The sequence below is a fragment of the Pleurodeles waltl genome, chromosome 2_1 (assembly GCF_031143425.1).
Source record: "Pleurodeles waltl isolate 20211129_DDA chromosome 2_1, aPleWal1.hap1.20221129, whole genome shotgun sequence".
Taxonomy (NCBI): Eukaryota; Metazoa; Chordata; class Amphibia; order Caudata; family Salamandridae; genus Pleurodeles; species Pleurodeles waltl.
The window spans coordinates 810,641,104-810,662,276 of record NC_090438.1 but is presented as its reverse complement, the minus strand read 5'-3'; the positions used below and the strand labels follow the sequence as shown (position 1 = coordinate 810,662,276).

General features: G+C 43.5%; 1 protein-coding gene across 4 annotated transcripts in view; it reads right to left on the bottom strand.

Moving 5' to 3' along the window:
- The window catches only part of C2_1H6orf62 (chromosome 2_1 C6orf62 homolog), a 114,885-nt gene that overhangs the window by 12,725 nt on the left and 80,987 nt on the right, over nucleotides 1-21,173 (bottom strand). The window contains exon 1 of one of the 4 annotated variants that reach the window (XM_069218691.1): nucleotides 7,933-9,508. The exons of 2 other annotated variants lie outside the window; for them this stretch is intronic. In XM_069218691.1, coding sequence (XP_069074792.1) covers nucleotides 7,933-8,061 — 129 coding nt within the window. In that variant the 5' untranslated portion in view covers nucleotides 8,062-9,508. Of the gene's footprint in view, nucleotides 1-7,932; nucleotides 9,509-21,173 lie in introns of those variants that run through there. One more of the 4 variants, XM_069218699.1, reaches the window with a different exon arrangement.

Here is a 21,173-nt window from a genome sequence, read left to right as displayed (position 1 = left end):
CCACACCTTAAGACAAGCAAAAGGTGGAAATTGAGTATGTAGAGTTATGGGTGACAGTCTAGCTTTAAGCTAATTCGGGCATCCTTACATGCCCAAGTAAATACATGGAAGAAAAAGGTGATTGTCAAATGATTTCTAAACTGAAAGTGGCTTAGCAGCAAACTGGAGGAGCACATGAGGGCCCTAGGGGTGATTCAGAAAGACCTAAAATGGACCAGTGAATGGGAGACAGTTTAGAGCCTTGCATAATGGCATAAACCATCATGGTTGGTTCAGGGTTCTCACCAAGTTAAAGATGGTTAAGAAGGAGGAGAATCAATATAGTGCTTTGGTGCAATAGCCAATAAAGACCGTAAGGAATATGAATTGGCATTGTGTTGCCTGTACTGAAATTGAATAGGACTAAAGAGGATGAGAAGACCGGTGTCTTTACCAGTATGGATATGTGTTTCAATAACGCAGCCCTTGGGAAAACAGATATACAAGTGTTACTCTTCAGTGTGGCTGGCTATACAGTTATTGGCTGCCATAAGAGGCTAGTTGAAGTTATTTATAATCTTGGGGGGCAAAAAGCTTTTTGATTGAACCAGTGTGTTTACACAACATCTACTGATCAATTAGGATGGCCATAGAAGAAAATTAGATGTCGCAATGTCGGTACTTAATTGGTGCATTTTTAGTTCAACGTTTTAAATAATCTGGTATAATTTCTGCGTTATAAAAATTATTTAGCTTTTGATAACCGAGGCAAAGAATGTTTGGAAAGCTTGTGACACTGAATTTCTCATAGATTCCACTTAATTTGATCGAGCTGCTCTGAATATATGTAGAAGAGTCTTGGTATCAATTATCTTCTGAGAAGTACATTACAGTACACCTGTCTTAGATTTATTCATCTGATCAATCCTATCTGATCTTGCAAGTCCAACATATTATTCAAGCAGATTCAAAAGCCCCCTGCTGCTCTTTGCACTGTCCATCCTCGCTATTCCGTGTAGGGAGGGATTTAAAATGCTTCTGCATTTTGAGCGCAGCTGCTGTTCCCCAAATCAGCATAGTCTCAGAATTCAATATACCCCACGGAATAAATCAGCATACACTAATTACAGAAAATCAGATTTTATGTACATTTACAAATATACTTGACAATTATCGTTTTACTATAGACTAGTTTTTTTTTATACACACAACAGATTAAATTGATATCCCTTCTCAGACTGCGGCGCATTTAAAAAACCCCAGCAACACAAAAAAACGGCCTGCCTTCTAATATTACGTCTCTGTTAATTATATAAACGTTAATTATAGTGGCATCACAACATGCCAAAGGAACATGTGTTGACACTATTAACTGACTTTTCACTGAAACATGGGCATGTATGGGTCTTCCCAACACTCAACAGGGGATTACTGGGAAGTAATGACAACACTCGTCAACAATTACTCCCTGCTGGGGGTCTTACTAGTAATGTACCAGGATAGGATGAGAGGCAGTAGTTGGCCCAAGCTCCCCAGCATGGACAAAGAATCAAAGAATACAAAGAGCAGGAGAAAGCTGGAGGCCCGGGGGAGCTGCTAACCAACAGGAAGTAAGGGAACGAGACCCATGTGGGAGTCAGCCAATGGTAAATGAAAGAGTCCTGAGCAATAGGAAGCAAGGGAATGAGACCCATGTAGAAGCCAGCCAGTGGTAAGTAAAGTGCAGGGGTGTGGAATTTATTAAAATATCTACTTGTCCAGGGGACAGGTTGCTTCTCAAATCTACTTGTCCTGTAAAAAGATCTACTTGTCCCTTTGGTACCATGTAGTGTGGCAACAAATTATGGCAGCAATTAATAGCCTCTCTGATTATGCCAGGGCTACTACCATAGTAGGGCTTGAATACTTGGGTTTCAATCCCTACTGTAGCAATTTCCTTATTTTGCCACCTTTCTGCAGATCTGCATACTGGGGCTGGAGGAAGCAGTAAGCAATAGTTCCAGGGCTGGAATGCCTTTGAGTCTGCAAACCTGCATGTTATAAAGATTTTTACCAGCTTCTCTCTAATATTTTCCCATAATAAGAAAGGTTGGACATTTACTCCTGACAATGGCAGAATTAGAACTTCTTCCAGGGTTGGGAAGAAAGTGGCTGGAGGGAAAATGAACTTGCAAATGCTCAATAGATTTTCACATGAGCAAATCTACACATCTTATTTACCCACGCTAAAATACAGTTCACAAATATTTTATAGGGGTACGACATATACCATGGGTGCACTTTTGTGACTTTCTTTAAGAATTTGGGGCCACAAGTAGGTAGGTTCAGATTTGTGACCTGCAAATTGCGAGTCGCAAATCCGAATGTAGGATGGTGTCCTTGACACCATCTGTGATTCGCAAGGGCTTCGCAAATGCCCACATCATGAATAATCATGAGGTGGGTCGCAATTTGCGACCCCCTCACGAATGGTGGCCTGCTGGAGACAGCAGACCACCATGTCTGTGACTGCTTTTCAATAAAGCAGTTTTTTTTGTAATGCAGCCCGTTTTCCTTAAAGGAAAACGAGATGCATAACAAGAACGAAAAATGAAACGTTTTCGTTTCATTTTTTCAGAGAAAGTAGTGGTCCACAGGACCACTGCTTGCTCTGAAAAAATGTTTACAGTGACATTCACAATGGGAAAGGGGTCCCATGGGGATCCCTTCCCTTTTGCGAAAGTGTTAGCACCCATTTGAAATGGGTGCAAACTGCGATTGGTTTGCGCCCGCGTTCGCGGTCACAAAACAATCCTACATTGCACTGCGAGTTGCAATTAGGAAGGGAACACCCCTTACTAATTGCGAGTCGCAAACCCGTTTTGTGATTCGGTAACCAGGTTACTGAATCGCAAAACTGGGTTTGTGAATCGCAGTGTGCTTTTTGCACGTCGCAAACAGCGAAAGTCGCTGTTTGCGACATGCAAAAAGCTACCTACATGTGGGTCTTGGTCCCTAATTAGGTCTGGTGTTAACAAAGACATTTTGTTTTTATTAAACTTCTATTTCTCTCTCTTTCGGCTGGCTTTACTGTGAGTGATCGCATTCTGCTCTTCCACAAGGAGCATATTGCCACACAAAGTAGTTTTGTTCAGTGTCAGGAACTACAGTGGCAATCAGTGACGTAACGAAACTGGAGGGTGCCCCTTTGCAAAGAACATGGAGGAGCCCCCTCTCCAGACTCACTCAGGGCAGGTGCTGTGCTGACGGGCCCCCTGGAGGGCGGCTGCGGGGCCTTTGTTATGCCGCTGGTGGCAACGTGTGCTTTAAGAGTTCAAAAACTTTTTGGGGGGGTTTTGCCAATGTTTGTTACAATGTTGAGGGCCTGGTAGCTCCCACAACAATAAAGTGTTACAAAAGCCATGTCAAAACAAGACACGCATTGATGAAACTAAAAGACTTATAAAAATATGTCAGATTAGTTGGCTTTGTCAGTGTTTGTTTATTTTCATGCTTCCCATAATCGTGTTGAAAATGGTTACACTGATTTTCCATTAGAAATATTTTTGGGAAATACTAGCATGCATCAACACATTTTACTAAATGACACTTCATTTGCATATAATCAGAGAGCATTCTGGGAGCATTATACTTAGCCTCTTAGCCTAAACTTTTCAAACATGTGTGTACACGTTTTTTTTTTTGTACTGGAACCAACGTCAGTAGTGAAGTGTGACCTTAAAACATTTATTTACAGCACGCAGCCTAATAATGAAGACTTTCAAATAATGAACCATAAATACAAGTTCCAACAGTATTATCTTTTGGAAACACATTACCTCAACTGCAGAGAGTTCAACTCTCTGTAAACAGACAGCCAAACGGTTTGTGCTGCAGGGGGTTGGGCCTACTTGTCCCAAGGACAAAGTAAACATAAAACATAAAACATTAAAAGCCCACAAAGATTACAACAGGCCAGAGTGCTTGCACACTCGACCTAAAAAGCACTGGCAAAGCCAAAAGGCCACACCTCTGAAAAGCATCAGCAGACTACCAATAAATTTGCAGACAATCAACAAGCTTCGGGAAAATAAAGTGGCCAGGTCCATTGTGATGATACATGTGCCTAAGTCATGAAGTTGGGGAACTCTGGATTAAAATTAAAATTAAAACAAAGTGGAACAAAGCTGGTCAGGTATGGGTAGAAGAAGCAATAGACAAGATCTTATGGGGGATCTTTGACTGCTTGTTAACCATGCAGGGAAAGCATTAAAGGAACCTTGAAAATTCAGCAATACCGACTTAGGTTTTAATGGCACTTAATGTAAGACAAGCACGTGCTATAAATAACCCTTAAAGTACTTCCTGTGCTGAAGGAGCACAGTGGGGATATTTAAGAGCTGGCGGAGAGAAAGGAAGCATGGCAAAGGGTGCTAATTTCCCTGGGCAAGTAGGGGGTGCAAAGCAGACTGGCACAAGTGGTGCCAAGCACTACTGGCCGAGCCTGCTGCTGCTCCCCTTGCAAAATTTGAATAGGCCAGTCAAGCCTGGGGGGCGCAGCTCAGAGCGCCTGTGGCCCACACCTGCATAACCAAGCAAAAGGTGGAAATTAGACGTGGCTAATTGGAAGCTGCCCAGCAACTGGCGTAATCTGAACAGGAGTAAGGCACTGCAGAAAGGGGTGTCTGGTGACAAAGGGGCTTTGGGATGCCAAACGTTGGAACCTCGCAGGCATAGAAGTGGGCACATCACCTCTCGCCCAGCCTAAGGGCCAGATAACCTGGACCGGACAGAAAAGTCTAGTTATGATTTTACAACGCCAATAGCTCTAACTCAAACAAATGTGAAACATTACATTGCAAATGCTTGTTTTCCTTTTTGCAGTGGCTGTGTGTGTGTGTGGGGGTGGGGGTATTTGTGGAGGGCAGACTGCCTCTTAGCAAGCTCTCAGCATTAGGCCTTGTCCTCCACGGCCCCACTCCCTCTTCATAGCAATATTTAGCTGTAGATTGGCAGGTCTGATCATCAGGTGTGTTAAGTACCTCAAACATGTTACATTTTGGCAGGTCAAACATGTCGAAATTTGACAGGGAAAAACATACAATATTTACTGTGCCACGGGAATTTCTGCGCGTTAAACACCGAAATATGCATGTTATTCCCCGGAAACTCGCAATAGGCGCTATTGTTCGCACCTGTACTTTAAATCAGGTGTGAGACTTGACTGCAGTTTTAAGGGCCCATCAGCACGTCTTACCGCACCCGCCTCCCTTCAAGATTGAGACGTCATTGCCAGCGGCTTGCTGCTGCTTACCGATGACCTCAGAGCATTCCAGCTACTGGTAATAGTGTCTAATGTCCATTAGAGAGGCCGACAGTCTATGCAATGAATGTGCCATTTACTGCCACTACAGTCATTATGCTTACATTGATAAACTACGGACAATAAAAACAACCTACCTAGAGTAATGATTTCAAGTCAAATCCTCATGACCACGTGCGGGACATCATGAATAGTGCAAATCAGAATCCTGTATAGGAGTGTATCTTGCCCCAAACCGTCAACCAGATAAGAGTTGTATTGTGAAATTGCACATTTGTTTAATTCAGCGGTATTTAACTTTTCTGGTATTGTGCAATTAATTAAGAATTTATATAAACTGTTTGCCATTACAAAAACGGATTAAACTCCTAAACTAATGACATACCAGGGAGTAAAAAAAAAAAAAAAAAAATAATTGACACGAAGCTACCAATTAACCCGCTGGGAAGGTTGAATGAGCTAGATGCTTAGTGGTGAACAAGCCGGGGGTTCTTGAGTTTGAATCCTAACATGAAAGATTGTTTTCTATCCTTCAGGTTCTAATGAAATTATTATGAACTGGGTACAAGCCGCAACTTATTTTTAGAACCCTTCGAAATGGCGGGACGGAGGTTTGAAGCAGTATTTAACAAAATCCTGCATTGAGCGCACGAAATTTAGTCAACCAACTGCAGACCTACATTTTAGAGAACCATGTATTGGTTTTACCATTATTGTGTAATGGTGATACTAGAAGGGCTCCGAGAATGCTTGGGGAGACTTAATTTAGCCATTGCCTAACTGAAGCGGTTAGTCTTTCACACGTAGGAGTCAAGTGAAATTTTACGGCATTTACTTTACCATTTTAGCAAAACTGATTTCAAGAAATATTCATTCTAACAGTATTGCATTCAGTAAAAAAAAAAAAATACTTTCGAATCGCTTAGTTTAACCAAAGATGAGACATCCGCTTCTTGGGCGGAGGGGCCTTGCTCTAAGAACAAGCCAAATTAAATTACAAAATCTGCAGTTTTTTTTTTTTTAACAAGGCCTGTCAGTTACAAAAAATAAATTGCACTGGTTCCTCTTTGGGGTAGCACTATAGGTAATGCCGCTTCATAACAGTGAATAAAGCATGCCACGTCACCCAGGAAACGGCCCTCTGCAAATCATTCTTGGTCCTAACTACAATAGCAACAGTCCAAGGCTAATTGCCAGTTCTCTCTGAAAAGGAAGACAATAGCCCCAGAACGATTTAGACCTCTTCAGTATTGAGTAGCTGGAGTCTGGGTCATGGTGAAGTTGCAACGGGACCATCATCTGTCACACTTAGGGCACCGCACTAAAGAAAGCAAAAACTGTCCATATAACAAGCACTTGCAATGCACTATGGTCTCGCATTTGACTTTAACGGCACTTTGGCCGATAGGTTTCATTACGAGTGAACTGTAACAGGGTCGAAGTTATGCAAAGCGCTCGACTTCTGCCAAGCGAGATCGCGCTGCAAACAAAAAAAAAAAAAAGTAGTCCACAAACCTGACGGGAAACAGCGCATGTTTCCAGTTACTGGTCACTGCGCTCGAGGAGGGTTAACCACCGGAAAAGGTATGACCTATGCGTGCCTTCCACTAATGAAAGCAAGCAGATTTTATCAGGCAAGCCCACGAACCAATGAGACAACTGACGTGACGTCAACGGGGCTCCGAGCCCCTTTCTAATTCCTAAAGCGTCTCGAAAGTGACGCAGGCTCGACCCTAAAAAGTGGTTAATTCAAGCCGATGTCTTTGTCGAGCGCTTCGTGGGAAGTTCAACAGGGCCCTGGATTCTGTAAAATGTCCAAGTCTATGCGTAGAAAATGTTTACAAAGGTCACCAAATACTCAGACTTAAGTAGCACACTGACACTATTCAATGTTAAAGTGTATTAACTTCAGTTTGTCGTGTTTTTACAATATTAACGTCCTACATGTTGTGTTCGCAGTTGGGCTCTAAAGGCAAAGACAGGCAGGCAAGCTCAGATGGTTGAGCTCTTTTAAAGCCCACTTTTGAAATTATGTAAGGTTAAACTCCGTTTTTTTTTTTTTAAAGTTAGTTCTCTGAAAGCATTTATCTTCCACAGTAAGTTCAGCACCCACTTGCTTCTAATTAATATTGCTAAACCAAGCCCCGCCCACCTTGGAATGTTAAACTCTAAATAGGCAGATCATATATGAGGGTCAGTTTCAGAATGGAAGATCCTGACAAGTTTGCTTATAGAATTGCGTGGGATTTAATGTTGGATTTTTAAGTATACATTGTTTCACCGCACATGAAAGTTGAGATTTACACACAAACACCATTCTCTTGTCCATCTACGTACACCAAGTACTTACCCACAATATTACAAGTACTTTAATACGAGGACCAACGATGGAGAAACGGGAATAGAATCGATTTTTAAAATACAATTTTACTGGCTGGCACAGCGCAAAATAAGACCAATTATCGCAAAACAAACCACATGACACGTACCATGTGTTTACTACACTGAAATGTTTATTTACTTTGGTGCACCACGACTCCACATAATACTTTCACCCCTGCGGAGACACTGCCTCAATGTACTTTGCATCAAAATTAAAAGTCCGTTACTAAACATACTACTTGGGGGGCAGTAGGGTGTCGAAGTCTTACCTTGTCCTTAAACACAACTGCGACGAACATTTTGAAGTCAAACTGGTCAGCCAGGGATTCTTTTTTCTTCCTGAGCTGAGCACGAAGCCTGTTTAGCGCTTGCTTCTTCCGGGAATTTGGGTCTCCCATGGTTGCTGTGGGAGATGCTGTCACTGTCACTTTATAAGAGCACTTTCTCCTTATTAGGACCCCAGGTCACCAAAGAAGGGCCATGGTCACCCCTTGCTAGGTTGGCTCGAATAGAAACCTACCTTCAACCCCAAAACGAGCGCGGATCGATCATATTTACTGTGGGTTTAAGAGGTGACAGACGTCCAACCATGGTGGACAGCTAATTTTGTGACAACAAAAGGCCCACATGGAATTGGCTGCATTTAGGCAAACTACGTTTGACTGTAAGGAGGGGAGAAACGGGGTGTTCAATCCCTTGTAAAGGCAGCAAATTATGTGTCCCATAAAATGCAACTGGCATCAGCCCAAACCTTCACCATCATGTTTACCATCCTCTCGAACACAAAAGAAAATATCAACTAAAAAACAGGCAGTGGTCACCCAGTCATAATCATGACTGCACTTTGTATTTGCCGCGATTCTTTGTGCTCAGCGGCCGGGTCATTTGTGGCCGTTTGTAGCGCAGGGGCTGCAGCACAGAGACTAGGTGTCAACAACTACTCAGATGCAAATGGTAAACGAGGGGGAAAAAATAGAGGCGAGAAACCGCCCGAGCCCAAAATCAGCAGCCCTCCGCCCGCTGTCCCTGTCTGTGTCTCCCGCTGAGCCGCGGCCGCTCCCTCTGGTGACGGGGGGTCATCGTGGAGAGTCCCCCAACGGGGTACATCTGAAGGCCACTCGGGGCCACACTCATTGTCGCGGGGACGCCCGCATTGCTCGCTAGGACGCCATCTTACAACCCCTGACAGGGAACCATGAGGAGCCCGCCACGAACTCAATCAACCCCTTCTTAACTGACAAAGACTATTAGGTCGCTACTAATCCCCCCGTGCTTTCCTTCCCCGATCTTGTTCGTTCAACCCGAGCATGTTTATGCGGTTGTGAAATAGTGACGGGCCTCTCCGGGACGCCTCTAAGATGGCGGCAGGTGGAGGGGCGGCCGCCATCTTTTGTTTATCTGCTTCCTGGACTCGTTACCACCTACTCATAAACAAGACCCACAAGGCAGAGTCAGAGCACCGCCGTTCGAATATACTCAACTATAGATATATATATGAACAATTAGAAATAACCCAAACCGCCGCCTCGGCCGCTCACGGGCGGAGCAGTGAGAGGGCACCGCCGAAGCCTTCGAATGCACTCGGCGTCCGCAGGGCTCCGCGCCCAGCGCTACTGCGTCATATTTCGCTGGCTGCTCCGTGCAGCTACAGCCAGAGGCCTCGCGCCGGGCTTCCTCCTCCTCCCCTGGAAAACCGCTTCTACACGCTCGCGTTCTCTGCAACAAGACCCACACCACTCCCCTGCCTCATGCTTTCCAGACACGACTAGCTGTCAGGGGTGGGGGTCTGTGTAACCTCTTATAAGCTCGGTTGCAATCACACGCCCTTGACGCCCATCCCGGAAGAAGACAAGCACGCCCGTCAGCAAGGCCTTGGATAGGCGCTGCCTTTCCTAGAGGCTCCACCCCCGTCAGAGATTGGTTAATAGTCCGTGGGTCTTGTAGAGCATTTTCAACATAATGACGTCCAGTCGACGTGTTCCCGTGACGCTCCTGGTTCTCCCAGGTGCGCATTGCGCAAGACGCTAGAATTGTGCGCTGTAACGTGATGACAGCTAGGAAATGGAAAGCAGACAGCAGTGTTCATTTCTATAAAACGTAGAGAATTTTTAAAAACAAGCTTTATAGAGGAAAAAAAACAGTAATTTAGCTTGCTTCTATTGGCAATATGCGTAGCTGGCAAGTTTCAGTTGCTTATGGAGTGACGTCAGTATCCAGAGGACACGTCATGTAACCCCTTAGAGGCCGTGCTAACACCTACCCCATATACATCCAACACAGGAGTCACTATCATTGGCGTAGGAAGTGTGGGGGATGTACCCCCTCCCCAGATTTTGTATTGGGGGGACATAGGGGATGAGGTTGGGGGGACAAAAGAATTTCCCTTTTCATTTCTATCATTCGCAGGGCCATTAGCGTGCAAACGTGCTACTTAGAATGTCCCTGCTTGCTGATTGCTCTCTGCATCCTGCCATCCTCAACCCTACTCCCACCTGCCCTCTTGAAGACAAACCCTGCAGGGCATATGAGGAAGATAAAAAGAGGGAAGAGTCCCACTCAGCATGACTCCTGCAGGCTAGAAAGGAGGCTGTGAAATACAGTATTTTCAAGTCGGTGGCCCCAGTAAAATATGATGAATTTATCTGATGTAGTGGGACATTTAAAGTAGTGCCTGCACACACTTTCTGAAGGGATTTCCTTCATTCTGGGCAGCATGGGAAAGGGCTTTCTGATTCTAAATTCCTGCTGGCCCAGGACAAAGGCTGAAGTTAAGGGGCCATCAGGCCTCCTTTTGTTTGTTTATTCTAGCTGGAAGCCCTCTGGATCCTCACACCTAGCTGCTATGGAGGAACCTAAGAGAGACATTGTTTTCAAGTTGTTCAATCTCTGCATATATAAGAGATATGAATGCACTGTAAGAATATATGATGTGTTGGTCTGCCCCAGAATTTACACAAATAACAATATAAATACCACTATTTTGCTTTATTTCTTATAAGGCGCTACTCATCCCAATGCAGGGTATCTAAGCTCTTTACATCATACATAAACATTATTATTACCTGAGATATACTGGGCACGCAAAGATCTCTTCAGCTGGTGCCTTAACCCCCACAAGAAATTTTCAAATGCAGACTTTGAAACCAATTAAGGAGAACTGATTTATTGCCACATTTCTCCTTTATACCAATTTCTTTGTGGCAGAGTCTCTAAAAAAAAAAGATAAATTGAGGCCCAGAATTTGTGTCAGGGTTGCGTAACTTTTTTGGCACAACCCTAAAGCAAAATCTCATTTGTTAAATATAGTGATGTGCTCATGATAGACCTGCTAAAGATATGTCTGAGGTGTCAGATCTGATGCCACTTCCTGTGAGGTCATGGGTTGTGATGCTAAGTGCAATGTCACGCGATATAATGTCATGCGCTGTATGTCACTTGCATACTGCCTAACTTGGTTAGCCCCCATTTATTTTTTTAGGATTTGTGCCCTGAGTATTTGTAGTTGCCTAGGATAAAACCATTTGGTGAAATGGAAGGCGAGATTTTACTTTTTCACACCATACAATTTAGCTACTAGAAGGGTATCTCTTTCTAACATTTACACAAAATGTTTTTTATATAAGTAATGACTAGTTGGGTTACAGCGTGGCTAACGGGGAGAAGCCATGTTTCATTTTGGGCAGTTTTTCCTAACGTTATTAGTTATGTTGTTGTTTTTGGTACATACTTAAGCATATTGAAGTATTTTGAAGTATATTATCTTTTCTGTTTTTTAAAATTCTCATTTTACTTGTATTATAATTTATTTTATTCATTTTCATTTTTATGAGTAGAGGCAGAAAAAAATTGGAAATAAAGAATGATAGTTACATGAGGTTACATTTGTGATAATCAGGGTCACTAGAATTATACAACAGGAGAGGGTCAAATTAGGTGGCAGGTTTGACTAAGTTATGCACCAAGAAGAGGCAAATTATTCGGAATAACATAACACATTTTGTGATAGTATTTAATTATTCTATCATTTTTAGACTTGTTAATACTCTCTGGGGTTAGGTTGGACCTCATTAGTATCAGGTTCACACCTAAATATAGCAAAAAGCAAAAGAAAGATTAGCAGTCAACTTTTACAAAGGGGCCTTCCACTGTGCACCATGTGTTGCTGCGCTTTTAGTAATCTTTGAACCGTTTCAGCTAGAAACATTTTTTTTGTTTAAATCTGCAGATGATGCAGCAGATGATGGATTTTGTGGCAAATGCGGCAAATCCATAACTATGCGATAAACACTGCTGCGCACAATCACATAATTCCAGTTGCCCTGCTGATAGCCAACTAAGGCATAAGCAATACAGTGTTTGTATCAATGCATTTGCATAAATCTGCACACATTTCATAATGTTACAGGAAAATACAATAAGTGCAGTCTATGTCCATAAGAGAGTGTGTAAGAGGTACTAAATAACAAGATACAGTTTGACTGCCGCAGTGTTTGGATGGCATATTGTATTCTAGTAAGTCAGCTCTCTAAGCAGTGACAGCATTTATTTCATGTGCATAGTATCCTTACTCTGATGTGTGGGGTAGGCCAGAGGAGGTCGATGGTTCAACATCTTCATCAACGTGGAATAAAAAGATACACAGCACACCTCAGATATCTTTTTGTGTATCAAAGAAGGAAGTGGTAATGCTGTGTATATTTTAATCTGTGTTGCAGAGGGCAAGATCTATTGGTCAATCTTCTGATGTGTATCATAATTGGCTCATCATGAAAGTTCCATTTCACACAGCGCCCTTCCAAGTGATGTAGGGGGGTGGCGGACGGTACACAGGTCTTGGAGAAGGGGGTATGGAGGTTCAGTGTGCAGGCTTGTAAGGAAATGCCTCCTTGGCATGGTTACCCCCTGACTTTTTGCCTTTGCTGATGCTAAGTTATGACTTGAAAGTGTGCTGGGACCCTGCTAACCAGGCCCCAGCACCAGTGTCCTTTCCCTAAACTGTACCTTTGTCTCCACAATTGGCACAACCCTGGCACTCAGGTAAGTCCCTTGTAACTGGTACCCCTAGTACCAAGGGCCCTGATGCCAGGGAAGGTCTCTAAAGGATGCAGCATGTCTTATGCCACCCTGGGGACCCCTCACTCAGCACATGCACACTGCCTCACAGCTTGTGTGTGCTGATGGGGAGAAAATGACTAAGTCGACATGGCTCTCCCCTCAGAGACCCATGCCAACCTCACACTGCCTGTGGCATAGGTAAGTCACCCCTCTAGCAGGCCTTACAGCCCTAAGGCAGGGTGCACTATACCACAGGTGAGGGCATATGTGCATGAGCACTATGCCCCTACAGAGTCTAAGCAAAACCTTAGACATTGTAAGTGCAGGGTAGCCATAAGAGTATATGGTCTGGGAGTTTGTCAAACATGAACTCCACAGTTCCATAATGGCTACACTGAAAACTGGGAGGTTTTGTATCAAACTTCTCAGCACAATAAATGCACACTGATGCCAGTGTGCAATTTATTGTAAAATACCCCCAGAGGGCATCTTAGAGATGCCCCCTGAAAACATACCCAACTTCCAGTGTAGGCTGACTAGTTTCTGCCAGCCTGCCTCACACCAGACATGTTGCTGGCCACATGGGGAGAGTGCCTTTGTCACTCTGTGGCCAGGAACAAAGCCTGTACTGGGTGGAGGGGCCTCTAACCTCCCCCTGCAGGAACTGTAACACGTGGCGGTGAGCCTCAAAGGCTCACCCCTTTTGTTACAGCGCCACAGGGCATCCCAGCTAGTGGAGATGCCCACCCCTCTGGCCACTGCCCCCACTTTTGGCAGCAAGGCTGGAGGAGATAATTAGAAAAACAAGCAGGAGTCACCCACCAGCCAGGACAACCCCTAAGGTGTCCTAAGGTGATCCTTACTTTTAGAAATCCTCCATCTTGTGAGTGGAGGATTCCCCCAATAGAATTAGGGATGTGCCCCCCTCCCCACAGGGAGGAGGCACAAAGAGGGTGTAGCCACCCTCCAGAACAGTAGCCATTGGCTACTGCCCTCCCAGACCTAAACACACCCCTAAATTCAGAATTTAGGGGCTCCCCAGAACCTAGGAAACTAGATTCCTGCAACCTTAACAAGAAGTAGGACTGCTGACCTGAAGCCTTGCAGTGAAGACGGAGACGACAATTGCTTTGGCCCCAGCCCTACTGGCCTGTCTCCCAACTTTGAAGAAAACTGCAACAGTGACGCATCCAACAGGGACCAGCGACCTCTGAAGCCTCAGAGGACTGCCCTGCAACCAAGGACCAAGAAACTCCAGTGAACAGCGGCCCTGTTCAACAACCTGCAACTTTCTTGCAACAAAGAAACAACTTTAAAGTCTTCACGTTTCCCGCCGGAAGCGTGAGACTTGGCACTCTGCACCCGACGCCCCTGGCTCGACCTACGGTAAACCAACACTTCAGGGAGGACTCCCCGGCGACTGCGAGACCGTGAGTAGCCAGAGATGACCCCACCTGAGCTCCCACAGCGACGCCTGCAGAGGAAATCCAGAGGCTGCCCCTGACCGCGACTGCCAGTAACAAGGGACCCGACGCCTGGAAACAACACTGCACCCGCAGCCCCCAGGACCTGAAGGAACCGAGCTCCAGTGCAGGAGCGACCCCCAGGCGACCCTCTGCCTAGCCCAGGTGGTGGCTACCCCGAGGAGCCCCCCGCTGTGCCTGCCTGCATCGTTGAAGAGACCCCCGGGTCTCCCCATTACTTATAAAACCTGACGCCTGTTTTCACTCTGCACCCGGCCGCCCCTGTGCTGCTGAGGGTGTACTTTCTGTGCCTGCTTGTGTCCCCCCCAGTGCCCTACAAAACCCCCCTGGTTTGCCCCCGAGGACGCGGGTACTTACCTGCTGGCAGACTGGAACCGGGGCACCCCTGTTCTCTATTGAAACCTATGTGTTTTGGGCACCTCTTTGACCTCTGCACCTGACCGTCCCTGAGCTGCTGGTTTGGTAACTTTAGGGTTGCCTTGAACCCCCAATGGTGGGCTACCTTGGACCCCACTTTGAGACATGTAAGTGTTTTACTTACCTGCTAACTTAACCTTTAGTTACCTCCCCCAGGAACTGTTGATTTTTGCACTGTGTCCACTTTTAAAATAGCTTATTGCCATTTTTACAAAGACTGTATGTGATATTGCTTTCATTCAAAGTTCCTAAAGTATCTAAGTGAAGTACCTTACATTTAAAGTATTAATTGTAAATCTTGAACCTGTGGTTCTTAAAATAAACTAAGAAAATATATTTTTCAATATAAAAATATACTGACCTGGAGTAAGTCTTTGAGTGTGTGTTCCTCATTTATTGCCTGTGTGTGTACAACAAATGCTTAACACTACCCTCTGATAAGCATACTGCTTGACCACACTACCACAAAATAGAGCAATAGAATTATCTACTTTTGCCACTATCTTACCTCTAAGGGGAACTCTTGGACTCTGTGCACACTATTTCTTACTTTGAAATAGTATATACAGAGCCAACTTCTTACAAGGCTCACCAAGCTTTGCATGAGGTTATAATATTTAGTACACAGTTCTTAATATAAAGCAGTGATACAGTGCAGGGGCCAAATGTGGTCCTTCAGACCTTTATATGCAGCCCCCTGGTCAGAAGCAGCACTGGGCTGCTGTTTACTCGACTCACCACTATGATCAAACAGATATAAAATAAACAGGAACACCTTCATTTAAATGTTAATTGAAGGTAAAGAAAGGAAGTCACTAGGTTGTCATGCACCTTTAACTTTGGGAATACCTTTATTGTATTTTTTATTTTTAAATACATATTGCAGCTAAAGTGTGAAAATATGATAAGGTCTCCTCAAAAAAATCAAAAAGTGTATTTCATTAACAGGTAGAGATGTTTAATCTTAGTACATCAGGTTATATCAGTGTATTGTGAAGTATTTTCTTTTTAAGTGTAGTTTTCAAACCTAAATTCTGAAATATTTATTCTCCCCCCAACCCTGAAAAAAATGCCAATAGTGAACTAAGAGGCAAGTCCATTGTTATGTGCACTCTTTGGGTGGCGTGTTTTTAAAAAATAAATTACAAACAATAAAGTTTATTGAAGGAAACACAGGAAAAGGTTTTGTACAGCACAAATCCTGAAGTCATGTATTTTGAGGTTCTATTACATGCAATAATGAAGAAAAAGGAGGGAAAGGGAAATAAAACGATTGCCTAGGATCACACAATTTGGTAAAGTGGGGAAGCCAGGATTAATCCCAGGTTTTCTGTTCCAAATTCATCCACTAGATGTGTATGCTTCGCTTCCCTCACACCCACCATACTGTCATTCCCCCACCACCCTCCAGCACTCTCCCAACCTATCCTCCAGCACTCTCCCAACCTATCCCCCGGTCACATCACAAACCAAACTTTGTGGCCCCTGGGAAAAAAGTTTTCGTGTACCCATGGTATAAGGGATAAAGTATCCCCTGACATACAGTATAAGGGTATTTACAAGTCACAGAGTAGTTCCATAAACACATAGAAGAACAAAGCTGAAGGTTGAGTTCATTAGGTCGAAGCCTATCTGGTTTGCTAAAAACATTTAGGGGATGTTTGGGAAGCTTCCCTTGGAATATATTCCACCCCTTGCTTACCTTTGGTTTTCTGGTTTGTAACTCACATTTGCTTGGTTTCTACATGTTAGCTGTATTTGTATTAGACTGTCCAGTCTGAGTTTGTCCCTCCCATAGAGCATCCCTTGGTTACTCTATACTTCCACCAATGTTCAATTTCTGTAAACATGACTTTAAATCTTGTTTTTATCTTGTTTCACTTGCTGTGCATTCAAAAACCAAGGTCAAATGACAGGCTCTGTCTTCCTATGGAGCTTGGTGTTTATCTTTCTTTCTCTGTCTTCAAACTGAGAGGACTTATATGACAATCATGCTGGCTACTGGGGGTGTGGTGATGCTATTTTTTTTTTACCACCACACAACACACTTTAAACGTCAGCAAATGAAATGTGCAAGTACTTAAGAATATAAGTGTGGGGGAAACAAATATTTGAAGATGATCAAAACAAATCAGTACACTTGGTAATGACCTTTCCACACGTTAACATCTGTGTGTTGTATATTTTTTATCAGTAAAACTGTATGTCTGTGCCTATACAATGGTCATTTCAATTGAAGATTGTTGCCTGTAATGGCAGTGTGCTACCACACTATGCATACGCCACTTCATGTCACTTGTCTCCACCTTACTCTGCACTGCTCCATGCCACTACAATCTGATCTGCACCACCCCATCCTACACCTGTCTACTCTACCCTATACCAGTCTACTCTATGCCAATGCACTCTACCCCTCTCCATTCAAAGCCACTCTACTCTACTCTGCACCACTCTCGTATATACCACTGTACTTTACTGCAGCACTCTAATCTGCACCTCAGCGCTGTATGCCACTTTATTCTACTCTGCACTGCTGCATTCTACACCACTGCTCACTACATCACTCTACACCACTGCACTCTACGACCCTCTGCTATGCAACACTGCACACTACGCCACTCTTTTCTACTCTGTACCTCTGTACTCTACACCACTCTATGCCACTGCACTCTAGGCTAGTGCAATCTATGCCACTCTACTCTACACCACTGTGCTTTATGACACCCTACTCTGCAACACTGCACACTTTGCTTCTGAACTCTGCGTCACTCTACTCTGCACCACTGCACTCTACTTGACAACGCTCAACTCAATGCCTCTCTACTGCACTCTGCACCAATGCATTATATGCCACTATACTCTATGCCACTCTACTATGCATCACTGTACTCTAGGCCACTCTGTCTTGCACCACTCCACTCTACCATGCACCACATCACCCTACAACACTTCTTTGCACCACTGCACTCTGTGCTCTGCAATCTATGGTGTGCCACTCCACTCTGGGCCCCTCTACTCTTCACCACTAGAGTAGTTCACTCTACTCTAATCCAATGCACTCTACACAATTCTGCTAAAAAATAATGCACTCTATGGCAATCTACTTTGCACAACTGTACTCTGCCCCTCTGCAGCACTTCACTCTAAAACATTACACTCATAATACTCCACTGTGACACTACTCCTTTAAATTCTACTCCACTCTGTGCCTCTCTATGACACTTTACTCAACTCTGTAACTCTCTACACAATTGCCTCTATGCCACTCCATGCGCCTTTTCTCCACTCTATTCTATGACACACTACTCCACTCTATGCCACTCCACAACATTCTATGCCTCTTCAATCTATGATACTCTACGACACTCCTTGCCACTCCACTATATGACAATGTACGATGCTCAACGACACCCTATTCAATTCTCTACACCCCTCCACATTACTTTACTCCACTCTACGCCAGTCCAGTCTTCTTTATGCCTCTCCATTCCATGACACTCTACTCCACTCTATGACACTACTCCCCTCTATGACACTTTACTCACTCTTCAACACTCTATGCCACACCAATCGACGGCACTCTATGACACGTCATTCTCCTTTATGCCATTAACTGATAGCCATGTTGTAAACTAGCATGGCTAACACACATTGGCAAAGCCAATAGCTCTGCATAGGTGAGACCTATTGGCTTTGCCAATGCTTGTGTATAAAGTATGGAACTTCAAGGTGGCTTGCTGTATCCTTATCATCTAATCCAGGGGGTACAATAGCCCATATTATACATGGTAACACCATCAAATTTCCCACAAACCACTTAAAACCTTAGTGCAGCGGTTCCCAAACTTTGGTCTGAGGCACCCCAGGGGACCGTGACACATTCCCAGAGGATTCGCAGGCCTGGGCCAACAGGAAGGCACTTCTCCAGCTGGGGCCTCTAGAAACACGTGCATTTTTATATTTATTACTTCCTTTGTGCAGCAGTTTTAAAAGCACTGCAAAGTTCCTTGTACATCCAGCAGCTTTTGGGCCAATAAAAGCCTCAAGATAACTATTTATGTCAGTACCTGGTACTTGGATTAATTTACCTGCTGGGGAGAGACTGGAGTTTTATCTAGTGGCAGTTTTGACTCATCTAAGGTAGTGCAGATGGTTAATATGCCTGCTGCAAGGAACATGTATCATGCAAAGGAAAGTATTTTATTTTATGTGCATAGCACAGTAGGTTACTACTTCTGTCACAGAGATTATTTTGTTACAGTGCAGTTCATAAGTTACAATCGAAATCTAGCACAGTAAGATATGAACAGTTTTCAAAGAACTGCATGGCACACATTAGAAAGTTACGTTTTTTTCCCAGTCTTTCATTTTCCTTATACTGCTAAATAAGATTTACCTGTGTAGAAATATATTCTTCTTATTAAAGACAGATGGTAACTACTGTGTGATGTTCTGAATCATGAGTTTGTGGTTCTCCAGACTAAGCACTATTAGAAAATGCCTAGTAGTGTGGATGACATGTGAATTAATCACCTTGTAGTCCTCTGTAAAGTGCTCCAACACCCCACACTGTTATGAGAGGTGCTATAGAATAAATGAATTACATGTGGAAGAGAAACTTTGGAGAGATGAGATGCCCTTATGGTTTTAATTCCTTTCCCCACCACATATTTATGTAAAAAAGCCTTCTCATATCTTACGTACCTAAAAAATAAAAACAAAAATTGCTTGGGAAATATAGAATTTGACCTGCGGATTCAACTTTCCTAAATAAGATCAACCATTTAAAAGTTAGTCGCCTGAGATGCAGCGCCAGCCTTCCCATTAAATATTTTTTATTTTTTTCATATCTTTTCAATAATAACCTTATAAAAGCTGAGTTCTGTCATCTTTTATTTATAATCGGTGACCTGATGCATCAGAAGTAGCCAATTATATAGAAATTATTTCCTGCGTTTGTACAGGGATCACAGAATCCTATGCAATAAATAGCCTGTAACACCAAGAGCTTCTTCAGTGTATATGCTCCCAGTTCTGACAGATGTGGAGCAGAGCGGCTCAAAGCCGCACAGAGAGAAGTGTTTTTAGAACTACGGTTTCAGAGCCCAGTTTACAATTATTGTACCTGAATGCTTTTGATATCTCCAGTGTGGTTTCAATTTGCATGAGGCAAGGGGCATGATTGGTGCGGAGCACAAAGAGTATGTTCTTCCTTTTCTCCCTCCTACTTGTATTTGCTTGGTGCATGAAGATGCAAGGTTAATCAACATGTTTTTTCAAATTTGATCTAAAAACTTTGTGAATGTAAATAACAATAAAACATATTTTCAAAATGTAACAAAATGCCTTCCTTTTTCCATATTTCATGTCCAAAGTATAGGATTGTGCACAGTTATCGAAGCCTGCAGTTCGCAAACAACGGGCGAATAGTGTAGGGTCAATTGGAAAGTCCCCAAAGCTGTCCCTGTCCACCCCTACAAGAAATGTATTGTCTCCTATGCCCCTGGTCACCAGTCTGATGATCCTGCTAATAAACGGGGTGGGCAACCATAGAAGAAGGTATGAGGTAGCAATAGAATGTTGGGGAGGTTAATGTGATATAATGGTGAGAAAGTTCTAAAGGAGCCAGTTGGGAAATGAAAGGAAAGGAAGAGAGGCAAGATGCTGTTAATTGCTGTACTGTAATATGCAGAGTTGGCAATAAAGAAGTATATTTACAACTTGGAAAAGCTTCATCATTACAAAGTGGTGATGGAGGTGCCAATTCTGCGAGAACCCGTAAGCAAAATTGATTTTTTACTACGTTTGGACGTTGGAGTGCTGTGAATTACAACAGAAGATTTTGAAGAAGGAGGAGAACAGATGAACAGTAGAGGAGTTGTTCTAGTGGTGTATAGTATGGAGAAGCTGAAATTACCAATTGAGGTGAAATCACTGGTGGGAGAAGCTGTTACCATTGGAGCTTGGAATACGCTTTAAGATCCCTGCGGGAAGGCAGAAGATTCAACTGCATAGATTCCACTCAGTGGAGCCATCGGGTGAGCTGAGGATGGCATTACAAGGTAGTGAAGAGGAGACATGGACGTCGGACGTAACACATTTGAGGCACCATCTTGGAAAGGGCAGGCATGCAATGTAAGTACATTAACTGAGCGTGCATTCATCTACGGTGATACGCACATCATTACAATGCGATTAGCATTGAAGTGCGTTCATCTATGGTGATACGCAAGTTTTTTTGGTGATTACCATTGGAATGAAATGCGTTCATCTACGGTGATACACACACCATTTTGATTGATACAAAGTGAAGTGTCTTCAGATGTGCGTTTATTGACGGTATTGTGTACATTTTAAGAAATTAAATTTTAAGTTGGATCAGAGAACCGTTAAAAAAGAGTGATTATACAAGTAACATTCTTTAGGGAAGTTGGGCCAAACTGCATATATAAGATTGTGGGGCTAGCAGGTACATATGTGTGCCGCACAAACCTTCACTTTAATGCCTCTATTTCCATTTTTGCAGAAGCAGGGGAACCATGAATCAAATGGCA